Source organism: Balaenoptera physalus (genome assembly GCF_965194825.1).
Source record: "Balaenoptera physalus genome assembly, chromosome: 3".
Lineage (NCBI taxonomy): Eukaryota > Metazoa > Chordata > Mammalia > Artiodactyla > Balaenopteridae > Balaenoptera > Balaenoptera physalus.
This window is the reverse complement of record NC_138890.1, coordinates 213,734-231,252: the sequence shown is the minus strand read 5'-3', so window position 1 is coordinate 231,252 and position 17,519 is coordinate 213,734. Positions and strand designations below refer to the sequence as shown.

The 17,519-nt window shown below is 61.2% G+C and overlaps 2 protein-coding genes across 2 annotated transcripts; both read right to left on the bottom strand.

Annotated features, from left to right (window-relative positions):
• Nucleotides 1-4,523: 4,523 nt before the first annotated feature.
• TPGS1 (tubulin polyglutamylase complex subunit 1) lies at nucleotides 4,524-11,317 on the bottom strand. Its single transcript, XM_082455541.1, has 2 exons — nucleotides 10,931-11,317; nucleotides 4,524-5,293 (listed from the first exon to the last, which is right to left on the bottom strand). The coding sequence occupies exons 1-2, from the start codon at nucleotides 11,302-11,304 to the stop codon at nucleotides 4,759-4,761; spliced, it is 909 nt and encodes a 302-aa protein (XP_082311667.1). The 5' UTR covers nucleotides 11,305-11,317; the 3' UTR covers nucleotides 4,524-4,758.
• Nucleotides 11,318-12,398: 1,081 nt separating this feature from the next.
• Nucleotides 12,399-17,254, bottom strand: MADCAM1 (mucosal vascular addressin cell adhesion molecule 1). Its single transcript, XM_082455540.1, has 5 exons — nucleotides 17,132-17,254; nucleotides 16,687-16,959; nucleotides 16,008-16,328; nucleotides 13,631-14,086; nucleotides 12,399-12,759 (listed from the first exon to the last, which is right to left on the bottom strand). Exons 1-5 carry the CDS (start codon nucleotides 17,190-17,192, stop codon nucleotides 12,650-12,652), a joined length of 1,221 nt encoding a protein of 406 aa, XP_082311666.1. The 5' UTR covers nucleotides 17,193-17,254; the 3' UTR covers nucleotides 12,399-12,649.
• Nucleotides 17,255-17,519: the final 265 nt, after the last annotated feature.

The following is a 17,519-nucleotide window of genomic DNA, read 5'->3' as shown; positions in this document are numbered from 1 at the left end:
CTCTGCAGCGTGGACTCGGCACCCGTCCGGGCCGAACCCCAGACCAGAGCCCTGACCCTCCCTGGCTGTGCCCGCGTCTCAGGCCGACCTTTGACCCCACCCTGGGCTTTACCCCGACCCTGCCAGAGCGCTGACCTGGCTGTGCCCCGGGCCCGGACACCCACACAGCTCTGGGTCGGAGAGTTGGGATGGGGCCTGGCCTCCATCCCTGCACGTCCGCAGGTGACAGCGCCCCACGAGGGTGGGCGTGGCACTCGAGGCCTGTGGTGGCCTTGCTGGCAGGTGACCCGGGCAGCCAACAGTTGCACCAACACCTCGGGCTGAGCTGAGCTAATTTCCTCCCCTGGCTGCCCCCGACACCTGGCCCTGGCCCTGTGCTGGTCCCCGCTGAGGACAGGCAGGTAAACCCGTCTGGGGAAGGAAAACAAGATGTCATCTGTGGGGATGGAAGGAGTCTGAGAAAGCCTTGGGCAAAGCAGCAGCTTCATCAGTAAGGGGGCTCTGCCCTGCACCCCGAGGGACCTGGAGGGGCCCGTCATCTGTAAAGTGGGCTGCACGCCCCTGTTTGTCCAGTGTTCCAAGCGTTCTCTGTCCCTCATTCTCTGCCCCTCATTCTCTGCCCAGAGCACCAGTGTCATAGCCTCGGCATGTGGCAGCTTGTTGATGAATAATAATTAGAATTAATAATGATTCTTCCAGAGACGTTTCCCAAGATGTCTCCCTGCGTACACCCCACAGGAGTTATTGCAGGAGTTATTGGGTGAGTGGGGGCGGCCCTGGAAATGTAAAGAGAGGGACCAGGTTTATGGCCCCTCCAGCTGGTCCCACATGAGGCCTTGTCCCCCAGGAAAGCCTGCACCTCAGGCTCTGAAATATCCTGAGGTGGTGGACATCTGGGGTTTCTACCTGCCCATTTTCTGGCCACAGCACCTCCATTTTCCCGTGGGGTCTCCCACTCTTAGTCTGCAAGGTTCCAGTTGGACTGATCCTCAAGCCCTGGCTGCAGGGATGGGTCCTCCAGTCAGAGCACCCTAGGCCCCCTGGCTGCAGTGGTTGGTTCAGGAACAGCATGTGACTTGGCCTTTTTCTGGGGACACGATGCTGCTGAGACGTCTGAGCTGGGAGAACCTGGACCTGGAGCTGTAGGACCGTCTCGTCACCACGAGGCCTGTGAACAAAGTTGGTGCTCAGGAAAGCTGAGCCAACTGATGAGAAAGTGCTGAAGACCCTGTTTGTGCTCCTGGATCCAGCCATGCCTGGCCTCCCCTTGCAATGGTGCAAGTCAATAAATTACTTCTTTTCTTATTAAGCCAGTTTGAGTTGAGCCTTCCATCACATGCAACAGAAGAGCCCTCATTTCAAATCTTAGGTCTGCCATGAACTTGGAAATGGTCCTCAAATGTAGAATTGTAAGGTAATGAACTTGTGTTGTCGTGGGGTTTTCTGAGGTTTTTGGGTTTTTTGTTTGTTTGTTTTGTGTTGTTTTGTTTTTACCGTGGTTTGTTATGACAGCCGCAGGAACTGAATACCCTCGCTTCTATGAGCGTCAGAGTCTTCCTCTGGAAAATTGATTAATTAATTCTTGGACTTCCACAGACAAATCTAGGTGCCGGGGGTACAGCAGTGAATAAAATATGTAAAAATCCCTCCCCTTGGGGAGATAGGGAGAAAGGACATAAGCAAGCTATTGAATAAGTAAGCAACTTCTGATAGCAATAATTGCTATGTAGAAAAATAAAGGATAGTGAGGCGTTAGCAATGGGGGTGGAGCAGGAGAGTTATCTTGGATAGGGGCTCAGGGGAGGCGCCTCTCAGGAGGTGGCATTTGAGTGGGGACCAGAATGGGGTGAGCCCCTTGGGTCTGGAGGAACAGTGTTACCGGGAAAGGGAACAGCGTGTGCAAAGGCCTGAGGTGTGCCTGGGGCAGAGTGAGGGGACAGAGTCAAGGAAAGAAGCTGGGGAGTCTCTCTGCTCAGCTTTCCTGAGTGCTCACTTTGTTCACAGGCCTTGTGGTGACCAGATGGCTCCAGGATCCAGGCCCAGGTCCTCCCAGCTCAGCCACCCCAGAAAAAGTCCCAGAGCTGCATCTCATTGGCCAGCTGGGAGTCATATGCTGTTCCTGAACCAAGCACTGAGGCCAGGTTGCCTGGAGCACTCCTACTGGCTGGTGGGGTCGCCCAGGGCAGTGAGGATGAGGGCTGGACCAGTGTGGGGAGGCGCAGGCAGGATGAAGCTATGATGTGCAACCTACAGGATGCAGAGAAGGGCCAGCTGAGGGGACAGGGGAGGCATCCAGGCTGAGCCCTGGTCCTGGGTGGACTGGGGGCTTCCTCGGAGACCACAGACTCCAGAGGAGCCCCAGGGTCAGGGGGGCTGACCGGAGGCTCCGTCCTGGATGTGGCAGGCCTGGGATGTCCTTGGGATGTCCCTGAGGAGACGCCCAGCAAGTGGTTGGCTCTCCAGGGCTGGAGCAGAGCAGGGCTGGGCCTGAGACGTGAATTTGAGACTCCTTGGTGACCAGGCAGTAATGGAAGCCATGGCCAGGATGAGATGCCAAGTGAGGAGGAAGCATGAGGAGAGGAGAGGAGAGATCCCTGACACAGTAGGAGGACGCCTTCCCCCAGAGAAGCTGGGGAAGAGGAGGAGCCTTCGGGTTGCTGTGGAGTGAACACTATGGGGGCGGGGGGTTTGGAGGGCAGGGAGTCCGAGCGTCCACACTGCTGTGAGGTCAGATAAGCAGAACAGTTCAGCTTCCCCAGGCTGTGCCTGTAAAGGTCAAACCAGGACTTCAGGACCCAAGACCAGGCGTGATGGTGACTCAGGGGTGGCAGTGAGGGAAGGTGGCGGGGCAGGGCAGGTGACCCCAGATGGAGTTGGCCTCAGCCTGATCCGGGGGGGACCCTGGAATGTGAGTTAGCGTCCCCTGAGGCAAGCGGCCAGCTCTTGGATCCCCCTGTGGTCACTCAGTGGCCACGACCCCTGGTGGTCACTGGCCACTCCTGCCCCAGATGGGGGGATGAGGCCTCCTGGGCCACGTGGCTTGGTCTCTGGTGGGGCAGCTGTGAGCCTCAGCAGATGGGAAGGGGATCTGGTGGCACCAGTGACACCTGCTACACAGCATCTAGCCCAGGGGACCACAGAGCTGACCGGAGGCTGCTGGGGCCCATGAGTCTACCTGCACTGCACATTTCATGCGGATGCCCTGCCCGGCCGCGAGCTCCGTGCCGCAGGGGCCTCAGCACAGCTCGCTCCCCGAGGCCGTCCAGCCCCCTAAGGGCCTCAGCCCGCTGACACAGCGGCCCATTTTCTGTGTGTGGTGTCAGTAACAGCTAATGCTGATGGAGGGGGCACCTTTGTGAAGCTTCTGGTTATGTAACAAATGACCCCCAAACTTCGTGGCTTGAAATAGTAACATTCATTCATTTACCTGCAAAGCAGGAGTCTCTAGTCGGGAACCTCTGTGTGGCCTGTGCTTCCTCAGGCCACCGTGTCCCCCGCCAGCACCCGCCTTTTGTGACCCTGACGTGGAAGCCAAGTACTGTCACAAAAGCCACCAAGTGCAAGGAGAGGGGATGCAGATTCCACCTCTTACCTGCCCCTTAAGGGGGGTGGGAGATTCAGGAAGAGCAAATGGGAACAGAAAGGAAGCCGTGGCTACTTTTGGAAAACACAGCGCAACTCACTGGTTTATCGATTACCGGCCAAGGGCAGGCGCTGGGAAATGGGAGGCTAGGGAGGTCCCTGCCATTGGTAGCTCGAAAAAGGCTTTAGATTCTGTCCCCGTGTGATCTCCCTCAATCAAAATAGGGGTGCCCTGGGTCCCATTTAACAGAGGAGGAAACTGAGGCCAAGAGAGTGAAGTCACCCGCCTGCAACTGTCCTGGGCTGGGAATCTGCTTCCTGCGGAAACTTCTGTCCAGGACGTGCTCCTGCTGGCGGAAAGGGGGACACCCAGGGTGCTTGGTGACTCTCACGGGTGTGCCTGGATCCCGGACGGGCCCCGTGGCGGTGGTGAAGGCGCTGTGGCTCTGGGTTACAGAGCGCGGGCCCGGGTTCGGATCCCTGCTGGCCCCTTGCTGGTGCTGCGATCTTCACTCCTCCGGGCTTGGTTTCCCCATCTGCCAAATGCGGGCAGTGGATTACCTTCCGTATAGGGCGGCGGTGAGTCAAGACATTGTCAGGTCTCAGACGTGTTAGCTGTTTCTGTCGTCACCATCATGACTACCTGCCCAGCTGACCTCTCCCTTTGGTGGTTGGGGAAACCGAGGTCCAGGGAGGAACTGCTGGGGCGGGGCGCTCGTGGAGGGCAGGCGGGGGGCCAGCCATGCCTCCCAGGTCTCGGGGCTGTGCGTCCAGGCCCCAATGCCCTCTGCTCTCATAAAGCTGAGTCCAGGGGCTCCCTGGGGTTTCTGGGCAGTGGTGGGACCCGCTGGGGCTGGCTGGAGTGCGCCCGAGTGGAGAGCGTTTCCAGGGAAGCGTGCTGGGGGCTGGACACGGGTGCACACACACACACACACACCAGGTCAGCCTGGGGAACAGATTTTATTTCTGCTGAGGAGAGGGGCCTTGGCAGGCGGGCGGGAAGGGACCCTTGGCCTCCCCCCAAAGGGGGCTCGGGCATCATTCCAGGTGGGAAGCTGGGTGAGGGGGGCTCCCTGCACCCCTGGCATGCAGGGACACCCCAGTCCTGGCCCCGGTGAGCCGGACCCCGAGGGCCCCAGGTATCTGGGTGGAGGAAGCGGCGGCCGAGGGAGGGGCTCAGCCCACGGGCTTGACCTTGGCGATAAAGAGGGCGGCTGCCTTCTCCAGGAACTCCTCCCGGGTCATGGGGGCGCTGGGCCGCCGGGCCACCAGCGCGCGGTCCATGGCCAGCGCCAGGCTGTCGGGCCCCAGGCGCGAGCCGGCCTCCAGGTAGCGCGCGGGCGCGGTGTCGTCGCTGGCCTGCAGGGCCCCCTCCAGCGTGTCCAGCACGGCCTGGCCCACGTGGCGGTCAGCCACGGCCAGTCCCGGGTCCTCCAACAGCCGGTAGAGGGCGCCGGCGCGCGCCACGAACTCCAGCAGCACGAAGCAGGTGAGCATCCCCGCACGGAACACGGCCAGCGGCACTGCCTCGTGGTCCCGGCACTGGATCTTGCGCAACAGCGGCGCCACCACCTCCTCGGGGGCCTCCCCGTCCCGGCAGATGCGCTTCAGCAGCTCGCTGTACGTGCGCCCGTCCAGCCCCGGCTTCTTCTTGCGCCCGCTGGCGCTCAGGCACTCGTAGGCCACGCCGACGTTGTTGTTGAAGGCGGTCCTGCGGGCGGAGGGGCCGTCGGGCCGCGCCAGAGCCCCGCCCCTGCCTCCCAGCCCCTCCTCCAACGCGCCGGCCCGTCCAGCCTCAGGGCCTTTGCACCAGCTGCGCCCTGCCCTGGAGCGCCCTCCCCCAGATCTCCCCACAGCTTTGAGCCTTTGCTCAATGTCCCCTTATGGGGGGGGGGACCCTCCTTGCCCCCCTAACCCCTTCCTGTACTTCTCTTTGTGGTGTCCTCACGAGTTCCCTCCCTCCCACCAGCTCAGCCCAGGGGCCTATGTCAGGGAGTTTATCTGTTGGTCACTGTTACAGCCCCAGCGCCCAGAACACTGCCCAGGAGCCCCAGAAACGTCTGCTGACTCCGACGATGGGCATCCGCCCACGGACTCTCCCTTCCATCGATGATGTGTGCGCCCACGGGGTGTCACTGTGGCAGGACACATCCCTACCTTTTAACCTGGGTTGCCTCTTTTCACCCCTGCAGGCCCAGAGGCAGTAACCCACACTGTGGCTCAAGCCCGCTGCCGCCTGTCTTTGTGGGTAAAGACTTATCCGCAGGTGGCCACATCAACCCAGACATGCTGCCTTCTGCTGCAACAGCAGACCCGACGGTCACGCCAGGGACCAGCCACGGCGCTGACACTACTTACCGCCTGCCCCATGAGGTCCCGCCACGCGCCCTGGCCACACTGGAGCCTCACAAGTAGTTAAGTGAGTGGGCTGGGGTGACCCTGGGCATCTAGATAACCCGGGTCTCATTCCCATCCTCCTCTCAACAGCCGGCGGCCGGCCGAGGCCCAGTTCCATCTCCACTAAAGCAAAGGGGAAGTGGGGCTCAGGGCAGCGGCCAGGCCAAGGGTCCCACAGAGGAAGGGGCACCTCCAGGGCTCACATTCGCCTTTTCTGGGAGCCCAGCTCCACTCTTATCTGTGGGACCTGTACGGGTCAGCGTGGGTGCGAGCCCGGTCCACGCTGGGCCGGAGCATGGCAGGTGCCCAGGGCAGGGCCCAGGGACGGACATGCTCACCCAGTGAGCTCCGTGGGTCAAGGCCCTTTACAGAGGAGGAACCGAGGCCCAGTGGGGAGGGGGGAGGACCTGGGGTCTTGCCTATCTGGGATCTGGGATTCACTTCTCACTTCTTGGGTCCTTAGGATGTGCTGGCGCTTTAGGGTCAGTGAGATCACTCCGTGAAGCACTGGGGGTGCCAGACGCAGCGCCATGCTCCCGTTCCCAGGACTGGCACCGTGTTAGCTGCTGCCGCCTCACAATAACCACTTGCAGGAGCTTTTGTTATCAACTCCTTTCATCAGGATGAGTGGGTCCGGGGGACCTGGCAGTGATGATGCCCGTGTCAACTCTGTGGCCGCGTGGCAGTTACCGCCACAGCTAGATCACGTTGCAGCCTGAGTCAGGAACTGGGAGCAGCTTGGCTGGGTAGTCCCAGCTCAGTCTGCAACCAGGACCCTGGCAGGGCTGCTGTCCCCTGAAGGCTCCCTGCGGAGGCCTCTCCCCACGGGGCAGTGTGAGTGTGCTAAGGTCACGGCGCTGGACCCTGGAGCAAGTGACCGGCAGGGTGGCAACGCAGGCAGCTGCCCAAGGGTGTGAATACGGGGGGGGTGAGTGCATCTCGGGGGCGTCTTGAAGGCAGGCCGCCCCACCCCCACGAGAACATGGCCCACTTCCCGTGGAGGGTCCACTCCCCGCAAGCCTGAGTGAGCAGAGCCCCTGCCAACCCAGCAGCAGCCGTGTGAGGCCACTGAGGTTTCGGGTGTGTCCCTGTGGCCTGACGGCTCGTCCTGATGGGGCCTGAGCGTCCACCATCCGCCCAGCTCTGCCTGATGCCTCCCCAAGGAACCTGGTCGACCCACTAGTTGTCTTGAGCTGAATCACTGCCCTGGAGGCGGCGGCGTGCGGGGACCCCTGAGCACCTTGTGCGCTCAGCGCTGTTCCTGGCTGGCCCAGCCCTGCACCGGATCTAGCCACTGCGCTCTGCTTCCCTCCTCTGGAGAATAAGGGTTCTAGTCCTTGCGTCTCAGGATTCTTGGGAGGACAGAGGGTAGATTTTGTGCCTGGCGTGTGGCAGGGGCCCGCGTGCGCCTGTCATTAGCTGTCACCAGCTGCCACTCAGCGCTGTCCAGGTTCTGTGTACCATGGGCGCCGCGGGCAGGAAGATGCACGCGGGGGGCAGTTCTGGTCCAGTGAGGTGAGAGCGTCAGGCAAGAAGCCAGAGGAAGGCCACACCGCATCTCGAGGCCGCCCTCCCGGGGGCTCCCAGCCGCGAGGGAGCACCTGCGCCGCCTGCTGTGCTGGGCTCTGGTCCGCAGGCTCCGCCTGTGTCGGCTCCCACACGGCGCAGTTCGCAAAGCACGCGGGCATTTGTTAAAAAAGGACCTGTTTATGGGTCTTGTCACGGAGATATGGAGACTTTCCGAGGTAGACCGGGGGCTCTCAACGGGGTGACTCTGCCCCCAGGGGACACTGGTGACAGTTATGGTTGCCACCACTGGGTGGGTGGAGACCCAGGAGGCTGCCCAACACTTGCAGGGCCCAGGACGGCCCCGCACAGAGTGACCGCGCCCCGACACCCCCCCCCCCCCCCCCCCCAGTGTTAGCAGTGCTGAGGAGGAGTGACTCTGGTTAATTGTTCGGAAAGAAATTGGGTCCTCTCCCTGCTCACACCAGATGCCTGCGTACATCCCCACTGAATCAGGCGGTGTAAACCAGGGTGGCCCCCAGCGTCTGTGGGTCACCTCCCCTCCCTCCCACTCAGGTGTGTATTTAAATGTGTGCAGCATTCCAGGACCTCAGAGGTCAGATGGTCATGGGACGTAGTCTCCTGGGGGGTCCGTGGAATCCCATAATCTGGGGGGTCTTGTCTGAGGAGATTCTGCCCCCAGGGGACACTGGGTGATGTCTGAGGATGTCTGTGCTTGTCACAATGGGGAGGGCTCCTGGTATCGAGTGGGTGGGGGCAGGGAGGCTGCTCCACACCCCACAGAGCCCGGGACACCCCACAGAGCATGCTCGGAGCTGAGGGGACTGGCTCAGACCCTTTGGTGCTTTTGCATGTTCTCTGGGGCCACGGGGACCTGCAGCGGTTGGCACTCTTGCTGTTCCTATTAGCACGTGGCAGCTTAGAAGGCGGCCCTGGGCCACCATGCCGGGTCTGCTGTGTTTGTGCTCTGAGCGCCGGTGGAAGCTCAGTGCCGCCGTCACCAGTCCTAGCAGCCAGCACGTGTGATTTCGAGACAACAGCAGAGGGGATTTTGGTTGAGTTCTCCCCAGATCTTTCGTGCTCAGGTCGCTGGCAAGAGCAGCCCCGGGATTCCCCGGCCCACCCCTCAGCATAGGGACGAGGCTGCCCAGCCTCGGGGGGACCCGCCTGGCCTGGCTTCTGCTTCTGACCCGGCAGCCGAGGTTATGGGGCTCCTCACTGGGAACGGATCTCTGAGTTCAGCAGCAGCCCCGCCTCGGGGAGACCAGGTGCACCACCAGTACCGGCCGCTCACCCTGCTCACTCTTCTCCCTCTGCTCCTCCTGAGAACCGCTCCAACACCCCTTCAGTATGGTGACTAGGGCCCCCCCAAGTGCACGTCCGCCCAGAACCTGTGAGTGTGACCTGATTTGGAAATAGGGTCTTTGAAAGATGTAATTAGTTCAGGATCTGGAGATGGGGTGAGGTAGCCTTAAATCCAATGCCAAGTGTCCTTTTGAGAGAGTGACACAGAAGAGAGAGAAGCCATGGGAAGACAAGGCAGAGGCTGCGAGGCTGCGGCCACAAGCCAAGGATGCTTGGAGCTTCCAGAAGCTGGAAGAGGCAGGAAGGACCTTCCTCTGTAGCCTCCAGAGACAGCACAGCCCTGCTGCCCCCGGACTTCGGACTTTGGCCTCCAGAACCGTGGGAGAATAAATTTCTGTTGTTTTAAGTCACCAAGTTTGTGGTAATTGGTTACAGCAGCCCCAGGACACTCAAATGGCCCCCTTGGTTCTAAATCCAACAGACGCTTCTCAGCCCTCATCTCTAGGGCCATTGGACGCAGGGCCGCCGCCAGCCCACAAGGTGCCTTTGCATAAATTAGGCAAAGCTCTGCAAAAAGCCTTCACATAAAGGTCCTCGTCTGTGACGTCTATGGAGTGAACGGCTTGTGCAGTGCTTGACCTGAACGACTGCACGTGGTGACCCTGCCGCTGACTCTTCTCCTTGGAAGATGTCCTGGTTCCCTGTCTTCTGGTTCCCTCCTTCATGTCTGTTCTGCCTTCTCACGCTTTCCTGTGGGTTCACTGAAGCTGTGGCTCCTCAGAATCGGGTCCTGGGCTCTTCTCAGCTCCCCTAAGCCTTCACAAACACCCCCCCGCCACCAGGTGACAACCACCCGGCCCCGTCACACGTCTCAGCTGCCGACCCAACTGTCCACCTTCCTGCTTCGAGGTTTTCCCGGCTCCCAACTTAACGGTCCCCAAGCCACTCTGGAAACTTCCCCCAAACCAGTGAGCTCCCATCTCATGGACCACCTGGGGCTGTTCCTGAACAACCCCCTGCAGACCCAGCAGAACCCATGGATGCCCACCAGCCCGCTCCCCGCCAGGTCCCCATCTCAGGGGTGGCCCTGGCCATTCCCTTTTCTGGCTGTCACTTTGGACAACCCGCTTGCCCTTCCCCTGTGGTGGAGACCGGGTGCTCCGAATGGGATGCCCGTTCTCCACACCCCTTCCCACATCCGGCTCCCTCCCAGCCTCTCTGTGCTCCCCTGCTTGGGGTCCGCACCTTGACTCTCTCGGGAGGGCTGCCCCCAGGGAGGCGGGTGCTGGGGTCAGGCTGAAACGCTCCCTTGCTTCGCTTCCTCCCCCTTCCTGGGCTCTCTGGGGACTACCCCCATCCAAGACCCAGCCCACCCACATCCAGCGCCCACCCTGTCTGGTTGATGCTGCGAGTCAAACAGCTTCTCCCCATCCACCTGACACGGACCATTCCCTCACCCGCTTCTAAGGGGGTGGGGGTGGGGGGCAGGCGCCACCCCCTCCACCCCTCCATGCTTCAGCCCTGCGAAGGCTCCTGGCCTTCCCCTCCCCCGTGGGTCGCACACTGCAGCCCCACAGCCTCCAGGCCAGTGCACCCGGTGGCCTCGTGCCTGCAACACCTTTCCCTGTGTGTCATGCAGGCCCCTTCCTGGACGTCTCTCCTGCCCGCAGGGGACCTGGATTGCTCTCTATCTCCACGGCTCAGCCCTGTAAATATTCATTTTCTGGCTGAATGGACGGGGATGCTACCACGCTGGGAACGAGGCAGATAGGAGAGACCTGGCTCGGAGGACTTGCTCTGCAACCTTGGCCAAGTCCTGTCTGGGCTCCATGATTTTCAAAAGTGAGGTAGGCTGCAAGGGGGACCTCAACACCTGCAAATAGGCATCACCAAGCCCAAGTCGGCCAGAGCTACCGGCGCCAGCACTCGGGTGGGCCCCTCCGGGGCCCTGCAGCCCGGCGCCATCCGCGCCCCTCCCGCGTCAGGCAGAGCGGACTACAGTTCCCACCACGCCCCGCGCTCGAGAGCCGGCGCCGGGGGCGGGGGCCCGCGCGGAGCCCGCTGGGAGTTGAAGTCCGGCCGCGGCCCCTACCCGCCCAGGCCCGGCCCAGCCCCGCACCTCTGGGAGTGGTGAGCCAGGCGAAGGTGCCACAGCGCGCGGCCCAGGCGCTGCTGCTGCAGGAGGAGCTGGCCCGGGGGCTCCCCGGCGTCGCCGTTTGCAGGAGACCGCAGGCCCATGTTCTCGAAGTAGTGCGCCAAGAAGGCGATGGGCTCCTCGGGTCGCGCCTCCAGCACCTTCAGCAGGGCCGCGCGCAGCATCTCCGTCACGCCGACCTGCCGCAGGAAGTCCTCCTCACTCTCGGCCGTCGCCGCTGCTCGGGACACCCCCGGCCGGCCGCTGCCTGTGAAATTGGCCGCCTGGGCCACAGCCAGCCGCCGCTTCTCTACTGCCGCCATCTTTGCTGAGGGCAGCGGGACCGGAAGGACGTCCATATTTCACAGTGCGCTGTCACCTCGGGGGCGGCCATTTTGGTTGAGGGCAGAGGGCACCCGGATCCCGCGGGGAGACTCTGGGAAATAACCAGCGCAGGCCACCCTTTTCTCTAGGTTCTCATTGGCACTCACTCTCTCTCCCTTTTCCTCTTTAGGTGTGCTGGTTGGCTTTCCTGGCTTAGGCCCGGAACTTAAATTTTGCCAGACTCCAAAATGGATCCCTAGGAAGGGCTTGGTTTCTGGTATGAAGCCGGATTGCTTGCCATCTTGGTAGTGGGCGAGTCCTTCATTAGCATGGTCCCCTAGCAACCGGTCTCATTGGTTACCAGGGAAGCCCTGCTGAGAGTGGGCGGGATGGTTCCACCCCAACTCCGGGACTGAGCGCCGCTCCCGCCCTCTTTTCTGATTTTCAACTCGGAGCCTTTGTGCTCAGCCTGGCCTTCAGCCTAACCCAATCTCCGTGCGAGTTTGTAGCTCACCTCGTGGGGAAAGGCTCTCTCTCCCCACCAGGCTGGGTTAGGGGTCTGGTCTGCGCTTCCGCGGCTCCTAGTCCGCTGTACGGGTTCACAGAGCGAGTGGACCACCCACGGTCCCCAGTTCCCCGTCCCAGGCTGTTACCTTTCCTTACCACTAGAGGGAACTTTCTCACACCGCATCCTCTATCGCGCTAAACTCTCCCATAGCTCCTCGGTTCCAGAAGGCTGACGACCCTGGCATCTACAGCCCTTCATCTGCCGGTATCATTTCCAGCCTCTCTCTCGCCTCTCCCCACGCTTTAGCCTCCAGCCACCCCAAAAGAGATGCAATTTCCCTTATCAAGCCACCTCTCTTCTGTGTCTTTGCCCGTGCTTCCCTCCAACAAATACTTTTCTCCGCTTCTTTTGAGGACTCCTAGTTACTCATTATGCGCCAGTGTCCCCATATGCAGGGAAAGGCGCCAGACAGAGCACACGCCTCTTCCCCCCACCCCTGGCCACGTGGGGCTGGGGTGTCCTGTCCTTCCTTGTCTCTCTGGAGAGTCACCTAGAGCAGAGGATGGGTGGAGCTGTGCCGGGGATTCCCCGTGTCCTCAGACCACGACAGGAACCACCGAGGTCAGACCAGATGCTCTTTATTCTCCAGCTCTGCACCGTGGGGTGGGGGGTGGGGGGGGTGGCGGCTCCCCAGGGTCCCCACTGAGGGGAAGCCCAGCCAGCTGGGGAGCCTGGATGTGCTGGCTATCAGGATAAGGGGTCCACGGTCAGCCCCCCTGCTGTCCAGAACCCTGCAAACATCCTCTAGTCGCAACTGAGTGGAAGGAAAATCCCCCTCCGTGTGGTCCAGGCGGGGCAGGGGGCCCAGGTCATCATCTGGTAGGCCGGCAGCGTTTCCACAGGCGGTAGGTCAGGAACACCAGGAGAAGCAGCCCCAGCACCAAGCTGCCCGTCCACAGGGATGCAGACGTTAGCGGGGAGCCTGGAGAGAGAGGCATACGGAGTCTTGCACCTCTCTGCAGGTTTGGGGAGCAGCCCAGCAGAGTCGGCTAAGGGCTCCCGGATTGACCGAGCTCCCTGAAATTTTACAAAGGACTTCACGGTTTAAAACGACTTCTGAAATGTATAAAAATCGCTGGACTATCCAAAGTCCTTTAGAGTGAGTCTTTTGAAAGGTACATAGGACCTTGTAGTCAGAAGTGAGCTGTCCAGTGAGGGACTACTCACCACAGCTGCATTTGAAATGTGATCAGTCTGAGTGGACAGCGCTGTCTTTGTAAAACACACATTGCATTTTGAAGACTTAGTTTGGAAAAAAAAAATCTCATTCATGCTTCTTTATAGATTACATGTTGAAATGATAACGTTTGAGATATATTGGGTTCGATGAAATATATTGTCAAACTTATTTTTACCTTTTTATTCCTGAATGTGGCTACCAGAAAAACGGAAATTACCAAAGTGGCTGTATTCTATTTTTTTTTTTTTTTTTTTTTCTTTTTTGGCCATGCCACACAGATCTTAGTTTCCAGACCAGGGATCAAACCTGCGCCCCCTGCAGTGCAAGCACGGAGTCTTAACTGCTGGACCACCATGGAAGTCCCTTCTATTTCTGTCTCTATTCCACAGGCTGTCTCAGTCCATAGAGTTTAGAGTTTACAAAGTGTTGTGACACCTACACAGTCCCTGAACCTTAGTTATCGCCATGCAGGCAGTTGTGATCTTATAGGGTCACAGAAGTCCACTGGACAGCTGGGGACACAGGCTGGCAGGGCCCCCCTTGTCTAAGGCCAGACACAAGGTTCCCCTCCCTCTCAGGCTCCCCCAGTGCCCGCCCCAGCCCCTGAACTCACAGATTTCTGAGGCCACGTACAGGTTGGCCGTCTGGCCCCCTGGGTCCAGGCAACACTGGAACCAGCCCTCACCGTGGCATCTGGCCCACAGCACGCTCCTGCCGCTCAGCCAAGCCTGGGCCCCCACCTCCCGCGTCTCGTAGGCTGCCAGCCCGCCGGGGGCCCGGGTCCAGCGCACGGCCACACCTGGGCCGCAGACCACCTCACACAGCAGCTCCAGGCCCCCTGCTGCTGACAACTGGCGGATCTCTGGGCGGCAGGGCCTGGTGGAGCTGTTCCGGGGCACCGGGCCAGGACTCCTGGGGCTGTGGGTGGAGGCCTGCTCTGGGGTGGCCTCGGGGGAGGTGGTGACGGGGGGCTTCAGGGATGTCGTGACGGGGGGCTCCGGGGACTCTGTGGTGCTGGACTCTGGGGGGGTCATGACGGGGGGCTCCAGGGAGGTCAGGCCCTGCAGGACTGGAAAACACGGCAGCCATCTGTTCTTGCTGCTGCCCAGCCCCTTCTCCTCCCTCCCTCTCTCCACCCGGACCACATGGTTGGACCAGAACCGCTCCAAGCCCCGTCCATTCACTTGCGTGAATCGCAGGGTATCCCAGTGGGCAGGAGTCGGCAGGGGTCTGTCATGCCCCTCCCCCAGCGAGCATCCAAATCTCCGTGTCTCACTTTCCTCAACTGGAAAGCTGGGTGAGAGGTCCCACCCCAGGGGCTGGCGTGGAGAGTGACACAGATGTTGGATCTTATTATTATGGGACTGAGGGGTGGGGAGAGGGAAGGGGGTGCCCTGCCCCCTTGCGGTGCAGATGAGAGACTGAGGCCCCGAGAGGGGATCTGTCCGTTCCGCTGTGTGACGGCTCTCAAATCCGGAGGACTCTGTGCACACCCTCCCAGCACACCCCTGCCTCCCCCCCCACCCCTGCTTCCACTTGAGCCAAACCTTTCCCGGCCCCCAGGCCTCAGCCATTAACATGAGTATCGGGGTGCCCTCTCAGAGAACGAATCTGTGCTTCCTTAGTGAGAGGCTGCCAGAAGCTTGGTGATGCGGTCAGGGCCTGTCCCAGATGAGACAAACTAATAACATCTGACATGAACTGAGCACCTACTGTGTGCCAGCCCCCACGTTAAATGTTGTCAATCGTTAGTTCATTCAGCAAGCATTTCTTGTGCACCTACTATGCGCCAGGCTCCGTGATAACAGTTATTGATTAATTCATTCAGGATGTATCTATTGGACACCTACTGTGCGCTGAGCAGTGTTTTAGCCACTGGGGGGACAGCCATGAACGAGGGTGACACATTCCTATCTCGATGAAACCAATGGCAGGGGAGACAGATAATGGGAAAAAAAATAAAGAGAGCACACAGGAGTCAGATGTTGATAAAAGGGGTCAACAAACATTCAACAGAAGAGAAAGGGCCTGAGTGTGTGTGTGTATGTGTGTGTGTGTGTGGTGGGGGTGGGAGTGGGGTTTGACCCCTTGGACAGGGAGGTCAGGGCAAGCCTCACTGGGAAGGAGACCCGAGGGAGGTGAGGGAGATGTGGGGAAGAGCATTCCCGGTGGAGGGCACAGCAGTGCAAAGGCCCTGGGGCAGGACTGCACCTAGGGTGTCGGAGGAACAGCAGACTGAGTGAGGGGGAGAGAGGGAGGAAGTGAGGCAGGGGGTGGGGGTGGGAGATGGGGCAAGGAGGTCAGGCTCTGCAGGGCTCCATGGGCGCGGGGAGCTTGGGCTTTCACCCAAAGGGAGGTGGGAGCCCTGGAGGGCTGTGGGCAGAGGAAGGGCAGCACCTCATGGGGCCTGGCTCAGGGTAGGTGCTCAGCGAATCTGCTGAATGAATGAACGAGTGAGAAGTAGCCCCTGGCTGCCACGAAGTGACAGACTAAAGATTGAATGCAGGGACTTCCCTGGTGGCGCAGAGGTTAAGAATCCGCCTGCCAACACAGGGAACACGGGTTCAAGCCCTGGTCCAGGAGGATCCCACATGCCGCGGAGCAACTAAGCCCGTGCGCCACAACTACTGAGCCCGCTCGCCTAGAACCCGTGCTCCTCAAGAAGAGAAGCCACCGCAATGAGAAACCTGCGCACCACAACGGGAGTAGCCCCCGCTCGCTGCAACTAAAGAAAGCCCGCGCACAGCAACAAGGGCCTAACACAGCCAAAAATAAATAATAAATAAATTAATTAAAAAATAAAATAAAATAAAGATCGAATGCAATTTTTCCTCGGCTGTGGTACTGTGACCTGCCCAGGTGGCGACACAGCAGGGGAGGGGCTTAACCAGGATTCCATAAGAACCACTGGGCACCGCTCATCAAGGGTCACAGGCGCTGGGTGGTGTGACCTCACCCACTTCCTGGGGGACACTGAGGCACAGGCTCACCTGGAATGGGCCGGCGGTGGCTCAGCTTCAAGCCGGGCAGCCTCATGGTTGCCTGGCAGTGGAGGGAGGGTGGGGTGGGTGTCCCCAAGGTGGGCAGCAGCCAGCGCTGTGTCACTTGGAACAGCGGGTCCTCGCCCTCCTGGGGCTCCTCCATCACATCCCGGAGGGCCTCCACCCCCTCCAGTTCCTGATCTCCCAGGAGCAGGGACATGGAGAGGGTGTCAGGGCCAGCAGGCGTGACGTTGTGGGCTGTGCAGGCCACCTCCTGGTCCGGCCCGGCCACCAGGGCCTCTGGAGCCACAGTCAGTTGGTCCGGAAAGGCTGTGGAGAGAGTGGAGGAAGGGGGTGGGCAGAGCTCCGAGGGTCAGGGCCGGGCCCTGAGGAGGGGGCGTGGGGACTGCTGGTGCCCGGGGACAGGGAAGACCCAGTGCCGCACCCGCAGAAAGGGCAAGGGGGTCAGGTACAGGAGGTTTGGGGGTGGATTGGGGGAGAGGGGATGCGGGGAGGAGGGAGCGGACTGCAGATCGACTCAGGAGGACCTGCGAGGCCGGCTTTGAGCTGGGGCGGGCTGGGCAATCCCGGAAGCCTCCCAGGCAGAGGTGGCACAAGGATAGAGGGAAAGCAGGGCCGCTGGCTGGGCCCCGCGTGTGCCACGGCGGCGGGAGGGGCGGGGGCTCACCGAACACCAGGAGCCGCACGATGTGCTGGAAGGCGACGTCCCCGCAGGAGCCCACGCACACGCGGGGCCCCGCAGCCGACAGCGAGGCGTTGAGCACGGAGAGGACGCTGCTACCCGCGCCCGACTGCACGGCGCCCAGGCTGGTGTCCAGGCCCCGCCACTGCACCGAGGCCGTCCTGCCGTCCTCGCAGGCCAGGCGGCAGGTGAACTGTAGCGACTCGCCCACGGCCACCGCCACCTCGGGCTCGGGGGGCTCCACCTCCAGCGGCCCACCTGCGGGCGATGGCGCTCTCAGCCCCGCCCCGCGCCCCCAGCCCCAGCCCCCTCCTCCGAGGCCCTCCAATGTGGGATCCTCCCTCGCCTCCCCAAACCTCCGCACTGCCCCTCTCCGAGCCCCTCCTCTCTCCCAACCCCTTCTCGGCTCGGAGACCCCTGCCCCGCTCACCGCGGCCCAGCTGCAGCAGCCCCAGAAAGAGGGGAAGCAGGAGGGCGAGGCCCTGCTCCATGCTCGGTCCCCGGCTCTGTCCACTGCCCGCGGGGGAGGTGGCTTAAATACTGGCGCCCCGGGCTCCTTCTCCCCACCCCCCACCCCCCGCCCCGCGACCCCGCTTCCCCTCCCCCTCCTCCAGCTGCTCCCCGGGGGTTTCCCGAGGGGGTTTCCCACCCTGACCCCCGACCCTGGAGGCGACAGAGAGGCAGGGACTGGGGGCCAGAGATGGGGGCGGGGGAGGCCGAGGTCAGAACCCGCGGGCGGAGGGTCTGGGCCGATTCCAGATTTCAATTTTAGAGACTGAAGATCGGAAGATGGAGGCGGGAGAGGGCTGACTGTCGAG